The sequence below is a fragment of the Sturnira hondurensis genome, unplaced genomic scaffold (genome assembly GCF_014824575.4).
Source record: "Sturnira hondurensis isolate 20B ecotype Veracruz unplaced genomic scaffold, ASM1482457v3 Scaffold0003681, whole genome shotgun sequence".
Lineage (NCBI taxonomy): Eukaryota > Metazoa > Chordata > Mammalia > Chiroptera > Phyllostomidae > Sturnira > Sturnira hondurensis.
This window is the reverse complement of record NW_028076312.1, coordinates 525,738-542,766: the sequence shown is the minus strand read 5'-3', so window position 1 is coordinate 542,766 and position 17,029 is coordinate 525,738. Positions and strand designations below refer to the sequence as shown.

At 36.3% G+C, this 17,029-nt stretch overlaps 1 protein-coding gene across 1 annotated transcript in view; it reads left to right on the top strand.

Annotated features, from left to right (window-relative positions):
* The window catches only part of SPAG16 (sperm associated antigen 16), a 750,884-nt gene that overhangs the window by 512,472 nt on the left and 221,383 nt on the right, over positions 1-17,029 (top strand). Inside the window, exon 15 of the mRNA XM_037042002.1 lies at positions 6,549-6,675. Coding sequence (XP_036897897.1) covers positions 6,549-6,675 — 127 coding nt within the window. The remainder of the gene's footprint in view (positions 1-6,548; positions 6,676-17,029) is intronic.

The following is a 17,029-nucleotide window of genomic DNA, read 5'->3' as shown; positions in this document are numbered from 1 at the left end:
CATTCAAATGTAAATATATAAGATTTGCATGCTTTATTTAAAAATGATTGTTTAGGAAAAAATAGGCTGATGTGCAGAGGCAGAGATCTCAAGTGGTAAACATTTTAGGAAAATACCTGCTCTGTGCGTGTCTCTGTGAGTGTGTATGTGAATTATTCAGTTGGGCGACTACTTTAATTGTGCACTCGTGTCAATATAATTGCTTAAAGACTAGTGGGAAGCCTACTGGCATGTTTCAGTTAACTCTGGTATTTCCTAGTTTAACAGGGAAAGTGACAAAAGAATGACAAAGCTGCAAGCTGTACTTAGACCGACGTCTGGCCGCATTCACTAACGAGCCATATCTCCACCCTCCCTCTCCCCTAATGTCCATTATACTCACCCTCAACTTCTGCTACTTCCAAGGTCACTGCGTCAATATCAAATAATAATGCGTGCCGAAATTAAATGTGAAAACCTTGACTGAAAACCTTCCACTGTATTGACACGTGAGTTTATTTGTGTCCCTTCGTCTATCTGATGGATTCGAAGCCAGCTTAAGTTCCAGGGGCCTTTGACCTTGGTCTCCCCCTTCCTAACCTGGCTTCTTCCCCTACAGCACAGTGGTCCCCACAAACCTGGCTGCTTCTAACTCAGGGGCCATCTGCCTAGTGAAACCCTTACCTGGCCAGGCTATTTACATTTCAGCATTCCTCCTGCCAGATATTCCTGCTCTACACTTTGTCTATCCTTTGCACCCAGTGTCACGTATTTTACCGATTTACTTTAGTTATTGTATGATTCTCCCCACTGGTGTACAAGTTGCATGTCAGCAGGACTTCTGTTTTGCTCGCTCCTGTATTTCACCCCTTAAATCAGAGCCTACTACTAGGTGGTAATCTCAATCAATATTTCCAGGGTGAAGGAAGCGAAAGATTTTCCTCTGGTCCAGTTTGCCCGGTTTCTAACTCTTGGTTAGTCTTACAGCACTAACTAGAAAACCACAGGAAGGCAATGTCCGCTTGCTTTTCAGGGCCTCAGACACAATTGTGCACTAAACAGTACCTACTTAACTCACTGAGATGACTGGCCTTAAAACATTCTTTTTAATATATCAATATTTATGCTCAAGATACATAAAAGTGTTTTACATCATACATAAAATTCACATTTCTCAGTGTGAGCTGCAGAAGCTCTTCAGAATTTTTACACACTGTTAACTTCATCATGAATTCACCATATTCCCACAGTGAGGTATGTTAATTTCTGCTTTTGTGCTCTACCATCATGCCATTTTTTTTCAATTCTCACCAGAGGGTATGTGTTTCATATTGCTTTTAAAGAGGGAGGAAGGGAGAGAGAGACCGAGAGAAACATCGATGTGGGAGAGAAACATTGATTGGTTGCTGCCCCTATGTGTCCCAACTGGGAATCAAACTCACAACCTGGGTGTGTGCCTTGACTGGGAATTGAACCCGTCGCCGTTTGGTGTATGGCACTGCGCTCCAACCAGCTGAGCCACCCCGGCAGGGCTCATTGTGCCTTTTTAAATACCCATGATGCCTTCCTGCCTTCTCTTCCCTGGTGTCTGTTTGTAATCTTAATCTATTCAAAGGTTATTTCTAGAAAGTTGCTTACATTTAATGGACAGATCCTAGGGCTGCGTTCCTAGGAGAAACCCCTGATTTCCAGGCTTCGGTTAGGTGTTCCACTTTTAATGTAAACAACCTGTACCTACTTCCAGCATTTAACTTTGTAGTAATTGCTGGATTATGGCTCTATCTTCAGCAATTCGCTACAGGTTCCTTTTGAATTTATCTCCATTATATCTCTCACATTTGGCCCCAAGCCAGGGACATAGTACAGCCCAGTAAATACTTGTTCCTTTATATACATTAATTTTCTTCATCTATTTCTAATTATTCTTCTGCCTTATAAATTTAAATACCTGCTTGTTCAGTTTGTTCTTTGCTAATACATAGTTGTTGATACTTTGTTCGAGTACTGTTAGTGCTTTCAGGGTGTTCTGCCTTAATAACAGAGCAGGCTCCCCAAGCACTCACATGCTCCTTCATTGGCTTCCAGTCTCCGAAGCCTCTAAGTCAGGGCATGCAAACTATTTCCCTGGTTAAGAGCTTAAGGGCTTGGATACTTAATTCAGTTCAACTAGGTTTGGATCCTGGATCTGTTTGACTAACAAAATGACTTTGGGCAAGCTTTATAACATTACAAGTCTTGTTTTTCTCATCTGAATGGTAATGCAGTATAATGTAGCCATAAAGAGGATGGTTAACTGAGGTAATAAATATAAATCACTTTGAACAAGTCACTGCGACTATGTAGTGTAGTGTTCCATAGATGGTAAGTAATTATTTTTGAGATGTCCAGCTTCCACATACTTGGGGCATGACTAAGATATAAATTATTGTGCCTAACAGATTGACAATGGCATTGGGAAGAAGTATGTGCTGACATTAGCAATTGGATCTACAACTTTCCAGTGCTTGGTGTTCCCTTCTTCTTTAGCCTTGAGTACTCCCAAATTTTACCTTCTATTTCCATTCTATTTCCATAATTTCTTTGCCTTATTTGTGCCGTTAGACTATTGCGGAAATGGTGTAATGAGCTCATGCTTAATGCTGCTCAGGCCTGTCCTAAGAGACATGCTAATGTATCAGTATACTCAAAATGTTTGAAATACTAATTTTTCTCCTAATGAGCCTAAACATTTTATTATACTTATACCTTAATACCAAGTTGCAGGTCATTACCTTCACATATTGAAAGCAGCTGATATTTTAGGGCTTAATGTTTCTGCCATTTGCTTGATGAACCCTCTTCCTTGCCCACTTTATATAGTAGAATTTTAAGTTAGGAAAATTAGATCACTTGACAGGTAGTGTGTATGATGTTTTGATTTCATTATTTATTTATTAAAATGTCTTTGCTGATTATAAAAATTAATATGTGCTAATCCTATTAAATTTGAATTTTAAAAATGCTAAATGGAGCAAATTTAAAAAACAAAAAACAGTTTATCCTACCACCTAAAGATAATTATTTCTGAGTTGGTTCCTACCACTCTTATTTTCAACATAGTTTTCTGTGTGTGCATCAGACAGTGTAAACAACTGTTTACTCCTTTCATTGGACTACATGTGTGTGGTTACCCTTGTATTAACAATTTTTGGAAATGTCTAGTTAAATTACTAGTTGAAATAGTGATTTGGTTACATGTCTATTTATTCACTCGTTGACAATTGTCTTCTTACATTTCTACTGCTCCATCTTAAAAATAATATTGTAAGAACCATGTTTGTGACAAATATTGATCTGAGTTATTGACTTACTTAAATGTATCCTAATGGGGAAATATATTTAATATAGTTAAATATTTGTGATATATTATGCTTCATGTTTCTAAAATAGAATATGTTTGTTAAAATCCCAGACTCTGATGTCAGCCAGGCTTATGCCTTAATGCTCACTTCAAATTGACCTGCCTAGGTAACTTTAGGAAAGTCACTTGACCTCCTTAAATCTCATTTTCATCATCTGTGAAATGGGATGATTGCACATAATGAAATATCTCTAAAACTTTTTTTCTTTAGAATCTATCTTTCTTTGTTTAGATTTGGCATCTAACAATCACTAACCATTGTTTTTCTTTTTTAAGGTTTTATTTATTAATTTTTAGAGAGAGGAGAAGAGAGGGAGTAAGAGAGGGAGAGAAACATCAATGTCTGGTTGTCTCTCACATGCCCCCTACTGGGGACCTGGCCTGCAACCCAGGTACATACCTGGGAATTCCCTGACTGGGAATTGAACCAGCGACCCTTTGGTTCATGGCCCGAGCTCAATCCACTGAGCTACACCAGCCAGGGCTGTTTTTCTTACTTAACAAGTTTTAGATAAATAATTTGCTTTTCCCCAGGTGGTCAAGTAATCCCTTTCCCACAGTCTCCATCTCCAGAATCCTCAAAACTCACACTCCCCATCAGCACCAGCAATATTCGAACAGATTCTCAATGCCCCTGGGAGGGAATTCATTGGCAGCTGGCCTTCCATTTGGCGCGAGGGAAGAGGAGGAGGGATATTGGGTCCTGAGGGTATTCCGAGTTTTGGGTTCTGTATTCTCTGCACCTTCTCTCTCTTCCTTTTTATTCTCAATGATCCAGAACCATCAGGGTTAGAACTAATATTTACCTCAAGATCGTTTTGGAAGGACTTGGACTAGAGTAAAACTTCTAGATAAGCTCCATTGAGGCTTTCCTCTTCTGCTGGTGTAACACGTGTTTCTGAATTCTACTCTGCTCCAAACACTGCCATAGGTACTCCGTGGGCCGCGTGGACTAACTAGAGGTGTAGTGAAGTTGTGTTTTCACCAGCAGAAAGTCTTGGTTATCACATCTGAACACCAGCATTTCTGTATCACTTACTAGGTTATTATATTAATTTTATCTAATGCATACTTTGCCATAGCTTCTAACTATCTTGGGAAATGGGAAAAATCTGGCTAAATGATGCTATTCAAAATTATTTAAAATAATATCTACTCTTTTAGTCATAAAACATTTAGCATAGTACTTGGTTCATTGAAAGCACTTAATAAATATTGACTATTATTTTAGTTTATCAAACAGTTATACATCGATCATTTGACAGCAGTAAAAGTTAAATGCAAAAATATTCAAAGTATTTAAATACATATTTTTACCCTAAAAGTGATTGAACTGCTTTTATTTTAAGTATATTTCCTCAGATTTTAATACCCAGTGGTATAAAACATGCTTTAAGGTTACATTTAGTTTTTCTTATTCAGACAAGAAAAGTACATCAAGTCCACAACCTGCCTTTGGTGTAAAGTGCATCCAAATTAAATTCTAATTATATTTATTCTGTTCTCAGAATAGAAAAAAGGATTCATTTGTTTTGACTTTTGAAAGATATTTGAAAGCCCTTATATCTGGAAAGACTTCTAATTTCTAACATTAATATTCCCTGCTAATCCTGAGAACTTTTCTTTTCTGAAACTGAAATTCACTGATTCTTCACAATTCTTATAATGCATGTTTACATATTTGAAAACACTCCAAGTTCTCCATGTTCCTTTTAAGTCATAAAGAAGATTAAACATCCCATTTATTAAATTGGGGACAAGGGTGTTATATTTCTTTGCCTGTGGCTACAGTTACAGAATTTTACTACTAATGGTATTTGTTGCATTACTGGTGTGCTTAGGGAAAAACCAAGTCCACTTGGAGTGCAATACAGGTACACATTTTTTAAAGAAGAGATAGAAATCAAGGAGTACATGAGAAAATTTGCATAAGCTAGTTGAAAATGATAAGAAGGAAAACTGTATAATAATCAAGTTATTATCTTTGATATTTTAGAATATTTAGGAAGAATACAAGTATGATTTTTTATTTTACATTAAAGAATTAGGCTAGAGCTTAAAGAGATACTATATATTGAATGGAAGCAGTATAATGACTTATCATAAACTTTATTTATGGGCCTAATGTTGCCAATACTCATATTTAATTGGTTAGTGGACATAGAAGTTAAATGACAGAATGGTGAGAATGAATGTAGCTCATGAGTTGCTGGAGAACAGAAACCCCTCCTACCCATCACTATGTCCCGGTCCCAGGCATGAAGTGGATGCTCAGTGTACATATGAGAAGCCAGGCTGAGGGGTGTAGACAGACCTTGAGCTAGAAGTTGATGTGCCCGTGCTGATACTTCCATATTGGGAAAATAGCCACTCCTGTTTCCATAACACTTGAGTCCCCTCTTCCTTTCATTTTCCATCTCCTTTATCCAGTCCCCTTTGTCCTTATCCTATTACGGATGACCCAACAGTCCCAAAGACTTCCAGCAATTTTGTCTCACAGACCACAGGAAACCCTGTTTCCTTGCCTTCAGTGCCACCTGGCCCGAGCGATTCTATCTTCAGTGATTAAAAGTCTTCTTGCCTTATGTTCCTTTGTTTTGCGACCTATGTTTTTATTTTTGAATGATCAGTATTTACTAATTACAGCACATAGAGTGAGATGCGTCTTAGCGCAGTGTTTTCACGTGTGTGGTTGTTTTTGTGTAAATGACTTATATCATACAGAGTAGGGCACAAGTAGGTTTACAGTTGTGAGTATGTGGAACACAGAATTTATTCTTATATTATTATTTATTATTGTGTTATTTTCCATATGGACAACTGTGAACCTACTTTTGCCCCATCCATTGTACATCATATGTATGTGTATATAAATAAGTTATAGGGATGTGTACATTTTAGTTTTATTACATCTTCTAATATAACTAATGAAAAGGGTAATTTTCTGAAAAATAAATATTCCAAAATTTACTTTAGATTTTAATGTATTTAAATGATCATTTTGTACCAACTTTCTGTTTAAAAGTATAATAAATTACCTTTTAGTTCAGAGGAGAGTATTCCTATGGACTTGATAAAACTGTAACACAAATCTCTTTTGTATTACTACATATTTTTGTCTATGTGTAATATATATGTATCCACATTTCTCTTTTTATACACTTTAAAGGATCACATTATAGCGTCCTGTGATTCCTGTGGAGTTATAAAACTGTGGGACTTCCGCAAACTCTCACCGATTGTGTCCATTGATGTAGGTCCAAGTCCTGGCAAGGAAGTGACCTTTGATTCATCAGGTAGGATTTTGCTTACTAATCGTGACCAGTCAAACAACTTTTGTTGTTCTGAAACTATTTTCTGTCTGTTCTGAAAATATTGTTGTAATATTTGTTCTGAAACTGTTTTCTGTCTCCATTTTAGTTTTCTCCTATGTAAATTTTTGTTCATACCATTATATTAGAAAATATTACATTATAATTTATTGTATTTTGTATCATACGTCACATTATGAAGGCACTATGTTTATTATACAAGTACAGGAAGAAGCATAGAGGAGGTAAGTGTGCAGTAATGTATAAAACACAAGTTCCTAGTGAAAAACCTTGGAGCCCATGCTCCTTAGAATCATCATCCAAGGTAAGGAAACTATTTTTTCTGAGGGCAAAATGTCTGAGAGTAAAGAAAAACAAAAGTTTGAGAAAATAAAAATAAAACATTTTTAACGGAATAATTTAGTCTTACAAAAATTTGCCACTCTCCCCCACATTTTCTAGATTTTATAATTTATTTGAAATGCAGTAATCACATTGCTACAATTATGTGCTCTGCAGTTTGTTATTTGGTTGTGTTTACCATTTTTACAAAATAATATAAACCTTATCAATCTGAACTATCATTATCAAGGATGAACTATTGGTATGACATTGGTTAGTAAGAATATTTAGGTTTATTTATTCATTCGTTCACTTTATTAAATTTATTGGGGGGACATGGGTTAGTAAAATCACATAGGATTCAAGTGTACATTGCATGTGTCACCACTCAAGTCCCTCTTCTGTCACCACATATTGACCCCCTTGCCCCTCCCCCGCCCCCACCGCCTTCCCTCTGGTAACCACCATACTGTTTTGTGTCGGTGCCTCTGGGTTTCAGCTTTATATCCCATCTATATATGAAAGTATGTGGTTCTTAGCTTTTTCTGACTGATTTATTTCATGTAGCATAATATTCTCAAGATCCATCCATCTTGTCGCAAGTGGCAGTATTTCATCTTTTCTTGTGGCTGAGTAGTATTCCATTGTATGAATGTATCACATCTTCTTTTTCCAGTCCTCTACCAAAGGACAGTTTGGTTGTCTGCATGGCTTGGCCGCCATGAATAGTACTGCTTTGAATGTAGGGGCACACATTTGGAACATGGAAAACTAGAGGGAATATAGTTTTAACTTGACCTTTCCAACCTTTAATGTGACCTTTCCAAACTTTTGACCTTTCCAACCTTAAAAAATATACTGTAATTAATTTTCATTCTACCTGTTTGAGAAACTGCTGTCATAAACCTTTTTCTCATTTAATAATGAGAAATTTGTGCCTCTGTAGAAGAGAAGTGATCTAAATGAAGACTCATTTAAAGGGGTTGAAATATCTCAAAAGTTGACAAAATGAGGAAGAGCAAACACAAGGTCCAATGAGAGCAGGAACAGAGATGTGAAAATCACAAAGCCAAACTAGAAATTATGTTCATCTTAACCAAGTGAAGAAGAAATTCAAGCCAAGAGCAAAATAAAATCTAAATAAGAATAGAGATGCATACATCTCTTTTAATCTGTATTTATTCAGGAAAAGATTCTTTAAAAGTATAATAAAATTATATCTTGAAAATATTTGGACTATGAGGGTAAAATCAAATCTAACTTAATAAGCTCAAAATATACATTAATTTGACATACTTTTATTATTCCCAGTAGCAAGCCAATACAAGCATTTTCAAAAAAGCAGGAGTGTGTGGACACTATTAATCAACATTTACTGAGGGCCCACATTAGTTAAATTGTGCCAACCCACATTTCCAGGTTGAAATTCTATGATAGAATTAAACTGTGCAGTCCTGTGTACCTAGGGATTATTTGTCAGAACTTAACTGTGAGACAGGTTCTGTTCTGCTGCTCCAGCTATGTCCTGGGACCTGAGCAAAAGTCATTGGAAACGTATGTGTGACATGCCTATAATATTACAAAATACACATGAAAATACAGCATTTTGAAATATTTAAATCAGGAATGTTAGTTCAGTATTCTAAATGTACATATAAACAAAAATTATAATCATATGTTATATTTCTGGATCAATTTAATTGAAGGGCAGCTCGAGATTATGAGGTGTTTTGTTTAAAAGAATTTTTTCTGTCTATTACTCCCATCCCATCCACCCCCCGTGCTCCCCCCTCCCTCCCATTTCCACCCTTCTCAGTTGTTGTCCATGTATCCTTTATGTATGTTCTTCTAAATCCCTCCCCTATTTGCCCTGAAATTTCCTCCACTCTCCCCTCTGGTCACTGTCAGCCTGTTCTCTATTTCAGTGTCTTTGGTTATATTTTGCTTGCTTGTGTGTTTTGTTGTTTAGCTTTCTGTTAAAGGTGACATCATATGGTATTTGTCCTTCAACACCTGGCTTATTTCACTCAGCATAATGCTTTCCAGTTCCATCCATGATGTTGCAAAAGGTAGGAGCTCCTTTTTTCTTTCTGCTGCATAGAATTCCATTGTGTAAACGTACCATAGTTTTTTGATCCATTCATTTACTGACGGGCACCTAGGTTGCTTCCAACTCTTGGCTATTGTAAATTGTGCTGCTATGAACATTGGGGCGCATATGTTCTTTGGGATTGGTGTTTTAGGGTTCTTAGGATACAATCCTAGCAGTGGAATTGCTGGGTCAAAAGGCAAATCCAATTTTAGTTTTCTGAGAAAATTCCATACTGTTTTCCATAATGGTTGTACCAGTCTGCAATCCCACCAACAGTGGACCAGAGTCCCCTTTTCCCCACACCCTCTCCAACATTTGTTGTTTGTTGCTTTGTTTATGATAGCCATTCTCACCGGTGTAAAGTGGTATCTCATTGTGGTTTTAATTTGCATCTCTCTGACAGCAAGCGATATTGAGCATCTCTTCATGTGTCTTTGGATCCTCTGTATGTCCTCCTTGCAGAAGTGTCTGTTCAAGTCCTTTGCCCATTTTTTAATTGGGTTAGTTGTCTTTTTAGAGTGAAGTCATGTGAGTTCTTGAAAAATAATTAAATAAAGAAATAAAAGAATTAAAAAACAAAAAAAGAAATAAAATACAACTAGAATCATAAAAAAATAAAAGAACTTTTTCCATATACAATGATTTATCTTTAGAAATAAGGAATTGATTGTCACTGCAAATTCAACACATCATAGAAATAAATTGGAGTAGGGCTCATTAAGAGTCCGAAATTGTTGTCCGTAACATTTGACTTCAAATGTGTATGTATATCAGAATTGCCTCATTATTTATTAACCTCATAAGTAAATATTCTCATTTTGAATTTATAAAAGTAAGTATGTGCTAATAAAAATACTACTTTAACTGTTTTAAAATTGCAGTTTCTTGTAGTATATCATTTTAAAAATGTATCTTTGATAAAAAATATTTGAAAACCAGTGGTGTAGTAAAAGAGTATATATTATAATTCAGAGCCTCAGGTATTCAGCATCTTTTACACCTTAAATAAATTATTTAATTTCCCCAAACTGAGTTTCCCCATGGAGGAAATCACTTCTTACGGTGTTCTAATATGTTTTGAAAGGATAATGTGTATCCTATAATGTGGAAATCCTGGTATAGTAACCTACTATGTTATATTCTAGCTAGGAGGAGTCTTAGAAAGACATTCCATTCATTTTAGGGATGAGAGAAAAATGTATGTATACATTGATATGCAAATAAGATGCCTACTGTGTGCTAATACATGTTTTACTGAAAATGTAAACACCAATGAATAAATATTAAAGAACGAAGAGTTAAACCTCACTTTCATGAAATGTTAGAAATAATTTAAATGGTTAACTAAGAAGTAAAGTTGTATATAACATTACATATACAATGTAATTAAAATCAGATGATTTAAAGAGGTGTGAATCACCATCTCCAGTTCAGTTTTTCGGTTCCTTGTACGAAACCTGCTTTTCACACATTTAAAAGAGGAGGTGCATATGGCATAGCGTTATTTACATAATGTTTTATTTGCAAATACATTGCTTGTGACAAACATATTATCAGTGTTTACAGATATATACATATATTAGTATATATTTGTAACTCATGTATTTGTAAAAGGATAAGTGTTTCTTTCTCATTAAACAGAAAAGGCTCCTGGAAATATAATGCTACACATTTCTGCCAATATTTGCTATCTAAATAATATCTCTCACTTGGAATACTCAGATGCCATATGTTTTATCATTCGACAATTTATTACAATTTCAGAGAATGTGAAATAGAATTCCGTAAAGTAATAAACATGAAATGTGAGAATTTATACTTATACTTCCACATTTCTCACTTCCTCATGTTTATGGAGTTTAGCAGTACGTGCATCTCTCTCCTTTGTCGAAAGTAATTCATTCCAGTTTGTTGGCAAAGTCACATTCCTAGATAAGGGCAAGAGCTAAAGCTTGAGCCAGAGGAGGACTCTCCAGTAGGAACTTAACAGTGTCAGATCATCAGAATGGGCAAGGTTACCTCTGTTTGGAGAAAAAACCTAAATGTTCTCCACAAGCAGAACCACAGTGAAAATGCTAGAATTGGGGCGGGGGGGGGGTGGGGTCCATCATCCCACTGGAAAATNGGGCAAGGTTACCTCTGTTTGGAGAAAAAACCTAAATGTTCTCCACAAGCAGAACCACAGTGAAAATGCTAGAATTGGGGGGGGGGGGGGGTGGGGTCCATCATCCCACTGGGAAATATGACAAGTATAAGATCCCTCCAATATTTTCCAAAATATAGTAAAATACCCACAAAAATCTTTTGTTCAAGTTACATTTCTTTAATTTTGTTAGTAAAGGCTTCGGTCCATTGTTTGTGTATGCAAGACAGACTGTAGTCCATTCTTTCCTGCAGAAGTACTGTGGCATAACAAGGGAAGTACTCATTGAGAAGTTGGAGAAGCCCCAGTTTTGATTTTTGTCTACAGTACTTACTAGCTGAATGGTCTGGGTGAAATTTCTGAATGTTTCTGAGCCTTGTATATGAAATAATTAAAACCTATGGGATTTCCACTTCCAAGATAAACAGACAGAGACCAGATTTACCCTACTACTTGAAACAACTGAAAATAATTTTAAAAAAACAGACAAAAGGTATAAAACAGTGTTTTTTCAAACATCAAACATTGGGCACCGAAAGACAGTTATACCTGAGAAAGGGGAAACAAATAGGCCCTACGAGAGCCCCAGAACACTGGTTGGAGAAGGTTCTAGGTCACAATTCAGGGTGAACAGAAATGGAAGAGACACCCGGCAGTCTCCCAGAGTTGAGGAGACAGAGCAGGCCACCCAGAGAGGCCAAGGCAGCTGGAATGTACAGGGCAGACTACAGGAGGGGAGAAAACCACAGAGAGTGAGCTCTGGAGATGTGTGGAAGATGTCTGCTGGTCTTCGGCCGAATAGGAATCAGCATCTGCTAACGTGAGGCCAGGGGAAAAAACCTGTCTGCAGAGCTAAAAGGAAAGTTCCCCAGGGCTCATCCAAATCTAGGAACAGTTTGTGTCCCCACCAACCAGGGTGAAAAGAATCTTGCAATTCAAGGAAAGTTGCTAGAGCTCGGATTGCCATACTGCTGCCCATGGGCCAGCTTGACCTGTGTTCAGATATAGCTCTAACAGAACACAGCTACCCCCAATCATTTACATATTTTCTGAGGCAGCTTTCACAGGACAGCAGCAGAAGTGAGCATTTGCAACAGGGACCATATGGCCTGTGAAGCCTAAAATATTTAATGTCTTACTCCTTACAGGAGAAAAAAAAGTTACCAAAGTAGAGCTCTCAGAAGGGTATTAATTATCTCAGTGGTGCAACAACCTCAACCCACACTCTGGATCTGGTCCCTTCACTGATGTTTACTGAACCATCTGAGTTGGCTCATGTAAAAATCTATTCAATCTTTCCTCCAGCTCAGTGAGGCTTTTAGTGTGTTCCCTTTCCACAGAGGAGGAAACTGGGACAAAAAGTTAACAAGCCCAATGACAGCTGGCTGATCAAATGTGATGACATGAGAAATAAAAGCCAGGTCATCTAATTCCAGAGAGTAGACTTTGAACTTTATGTTATACTGCCTCTAATGTGACAAATAGCATTCAGTTTCATACTGTTATATAATCTGTTAGGAGAGATGATTCATTTCCTATAAATATTTAAATAATCCTTGAATGACCACTTGACAGTGTTTGACTTGAAGCTAACACACAGGATCCTGTCACTAGTTGTCAGTTTGTTGTCTCTGGGAGAAGAAAGGAAAAGAGGACAGCCCTGCTATTGTATTATCTGTCAGGTTTGGGGGATGTTTCATGCACAAGGGGGGTTTCTAAGTGCCTAATAGGATCTGGAACTCCAACCCTACACCTTGATATAAATTCTTATCAGAGTAATCAGGTCTGGATTACATGAGGATTTACAGGGTTCCTTCTGGGCCATTTATTTTAAGTCCCAGACTGATAAGAAATTGAAATGAGAATAGAAGAAAGCAAGCTCACCTAACCTCTTTTATCATCTAAGGAGTATGACCCAGAGAATCTAAGTTGCTTCTTCTAAAAGCAAGCCCTTCCTACCACATCAGTTTCCTAAGAAAGCAAGCCACAAAGAAAGAAGATACAGTGTGAGAGAAAAAGTGACCAGATAACCCTACTCAAGTATTTATAATCCCATTATGTATCCCCTTTTTCAGAGGCTGTATTGTGCATGCAAAATTATTTTGTTCTAGAGTAGGATATGGGCCCCTCTGAAACTGGAGAAGGGAATCGGAGGAGGTATGGAAGTCAGAGTATATGTCTCCCTTGTAGACCTGAGTCTATCACTGATACCTGTTCCAGGTATCACTGATATCTGGAACAGAGCACCAGGTATATTATACGCTAGAAACTGGGCGAGGTGCTTTCTTTTTCAATCATCACAGAAGTGAGTTTGGTTCCATTTTTTTCCACTCTGAAGAGTTTCGAGAGCTTCAGTTATATACATATATTAATAAATATATGCATTTATATACTCATATATATATTAAACAAATATATATACACACACACACATATATATACATATATGTATAATTTCTCCCCCACCTTTGGTTTTGTCATGCTATCCCTGGTGTTAGAAACAATTTTGTTTACCTGGTGACAAGTATGAAAAATAACATTCAAATAATAGCAGGGACACCTTAAAAACAAATTAAAAGTATATTGATAGTTTAATTCAAGGATAGTATTCATAATTGTACAAAGTGTTATGGCTATAAATCAGTTTTCATTGTCTACTCATTCCAATTTGTTGATGAAAATGCACTATCTGTTGTTAAATATTTAGACCATTATTTCAATAACAGAACTGAATGAGAACTGAAATGCATTTGAGTTGCATAAATTGACAGGTTAATGCAAATAAAAGTTACTGACATTCTAAAGTCGCAGAGTGTGTACATGTAACAAAGTCTGGTTCCTTTCAGATGTCGTTTGAATGGTTCTGTACTCAGAGTACTGACAACATCACTGTACAGACGACGAAGCCTCCCTTCTGGCATTGTCTTTACCGTTTTAAATATAATTATTCGGTATCCCTCATACTTACATATGTCTTATCTGGTTCTGGTTGAAGTAGCAGAGCCGTCCGTAAATTATTCACATATTGTGAGTCAGCAGAGGACATTTGAGTCCATCACAAGTGGGGCTCCAAAGGATAGAGATCGCTGTTCATTTCTGATTTGTAACAAGAAATTGAGCAGGACACTTACTCACCACTGAGTTCAACTTTGTCTTCTCTACAATCAGAGGTTGGAATCAGATGACTTCATCAATTGGGTTTACAACCTAAACTGTCCATTTTATTTTTTTGTGACTATTAAGATGTGGTGGTCTGAGGGAAAAAACTAAAATAAAACTTCAGTGCTTTTTATACTAGTTAAAAGTGGAAAATAAAATGTCAAAATGTAAGTAAAACATTCAATCTTTTCTTGACCCAAAGAGAAATAAAAGTTGATGTAAAAATCAAGGTTATTTAAAAAGTGAGCTGCAAATTTAAACAACAGCTGTATTGCTCAGCGATACATAACATTTGTTCTTGTATTCAGTTTGTTTCGACATGAGTTTTGACCCAAAAAAGGCATAAGTTCCAATATTTTAATAAATTAATGACTTGATCGAACTCTTCTTACAGCACTATATGAGATAGTAAGAATCTGACCCATTCTGGTTAAATCAGAGCAGGAAACAACTTTTAATCGTATGAAGTACAGCATCATGCCAGGCGCAGTCAACTGCACAGCTGCTGTTACCTGGATGAGAGAAAGAAGTTGCACTTGTGGGCTTAATTTCTCAATTTTGTGTAGCATTTTTTTAAAATAAGGGTAGTTTTAATTGTTGCTTTGCTCTGTAATGCAGTACTGTGTAGAATAGTATTTGTAATATAGGCAGAGGTGAGCAGAAGGTACTTAAAAATACTTTTGTATATAAGTAAAATATTTCCTTGGAAGTCCATTACAAAGTCCATTTTATTTGTATAGAAATAAAATATCTCCTTGGAAGTCCATAATTATATTCATAATTGTATATAAACAATTTAAATCTAGAAAATGTTCAATTAATAACAAATTCAAGCCCTGGCTGGTGTAGCTCGGTAGATTGAGCTCAGTGGATTGAGTGTGGGCCTGCGAACCAGACGATCGTAATTCAATTCCCAGTCAGGGCACATGCCTTGCCGGCCAGTTCCCAGCAGGGGATTCACAAGGAGCAACCATACATTGATATTTCTCTCCTTCTCTCCTTCCCTTCCCCTCTAAAAATAAAATTAAAAAAACACATTCAGCCCTGGCTGGTGTAGCTCAGTGGACTGAGCGCGGGCCTGCGAACCTGAGTATCGTGGTTTGATTCCCAGTCAGGGCACATGCCTGGGTTGCAGGCCAGTTCCCAGCAGGGGACACATGAGAGGCAACCATACATTGATATTTCTCTCCCTCTCTCCTTCCCTTCCCCTTTAAAGATAAATAAATAAAATTTTTAAAAAAACCCACAAAGTTAGTGCTATCATATTTAATGAAAATTTACTCTATAGTATTAATGAAATAAATGTTTTTCAAATACATTTACATTAGTTACCTGCATGTAACAATATGCTAATACCAAATTCTTTTTTAACATATTAAAAAAATAAAAAAATATGTATCTACATATCAAGTGTGAGAAATAAATTACATGACTAGCTATACTTTAATATTATCTAAGCAATAAAGTATTCCAGTGCACACAATTAGCTGAAAACATAACTTGCATGTTTTTAGGTGCAACAAAATTTACACGCACTTGCTATCATAGCTCATTTTGAAATATGACAAATGACATTTTTATACATCTATTAATCAAGAAAAACTGAATTTATATAAAGATACAAGAGATAATCAGATCTTTGAGTTTTTCTAAAGTACATAAAGAAATGGTATTAAGAGGAATGCATTATTTTAACCTAACAACATATAATCCTTTATTAGATTTAAATTTAATATGGTTAAAATTGGCAGCCCACACACTTCACTGTCCAAAGACAAGTAGCCCAAGCATTTGTCTTCTTTTTTAATAGACAGTTATATACAAAATTAAATAGATTATCATCCCTAATCTGCCAAACTGATACTTTTCAGTAGAAGGATCCTTTAAGGGGAATTGCTGTTTTAACACATGGGCAGATCGACCCAAAAAAATAGCATGCCACCATTGGAGATGGAGCCTGCATGGCTGGCACTTATGATAACTTGCAGTTGTACTTATCTAAAATTAAATTTCAAACAATATTCAAATATGACTTACTCAAATATGAGTGAACTCAGAATTATCTTTTCACACTTGTAACATAAGAAGATTATAAATAAAAATAGTTGAAAATCATCTCCATACAAGATCCCTTCTATGCACTCCACTACTGAAAGAAAAAAGATTGGAAGGAAGAAATAATGTGGTATTGGTGTTATAAAAATCAGTACTCTGTAAATGTTTTAAAATACTGAGTTTGATAGACATCTCTACATAATAGGTATGCATTTCAGGCCATGCCTTCTATCCAAGAATTTTATCCTTCTCTCTTTTGTATTTTTGTTTGTCTAATGGTGGAAATTATGTTAATTCAGTTGACAAGTATTTTGTGTAACAATACTATCTTCCAAGTATGATTCTAAATTCTGGGATTTAATGATGAAGAGAGAGAAAAACATTACTTACAAAGTAAATTGAAGCAATAGACATGGACCTGCAGATAATAACTGGGGAAACTGTAAATTAAACTGTTCCACATGTAATACGTTCCCTGTACCATCAGACAGTAACTCGTGAAGAGCATCTTGTAGCTGTGTAAGGAGTGGGAGGGAGAAGATGGCAGT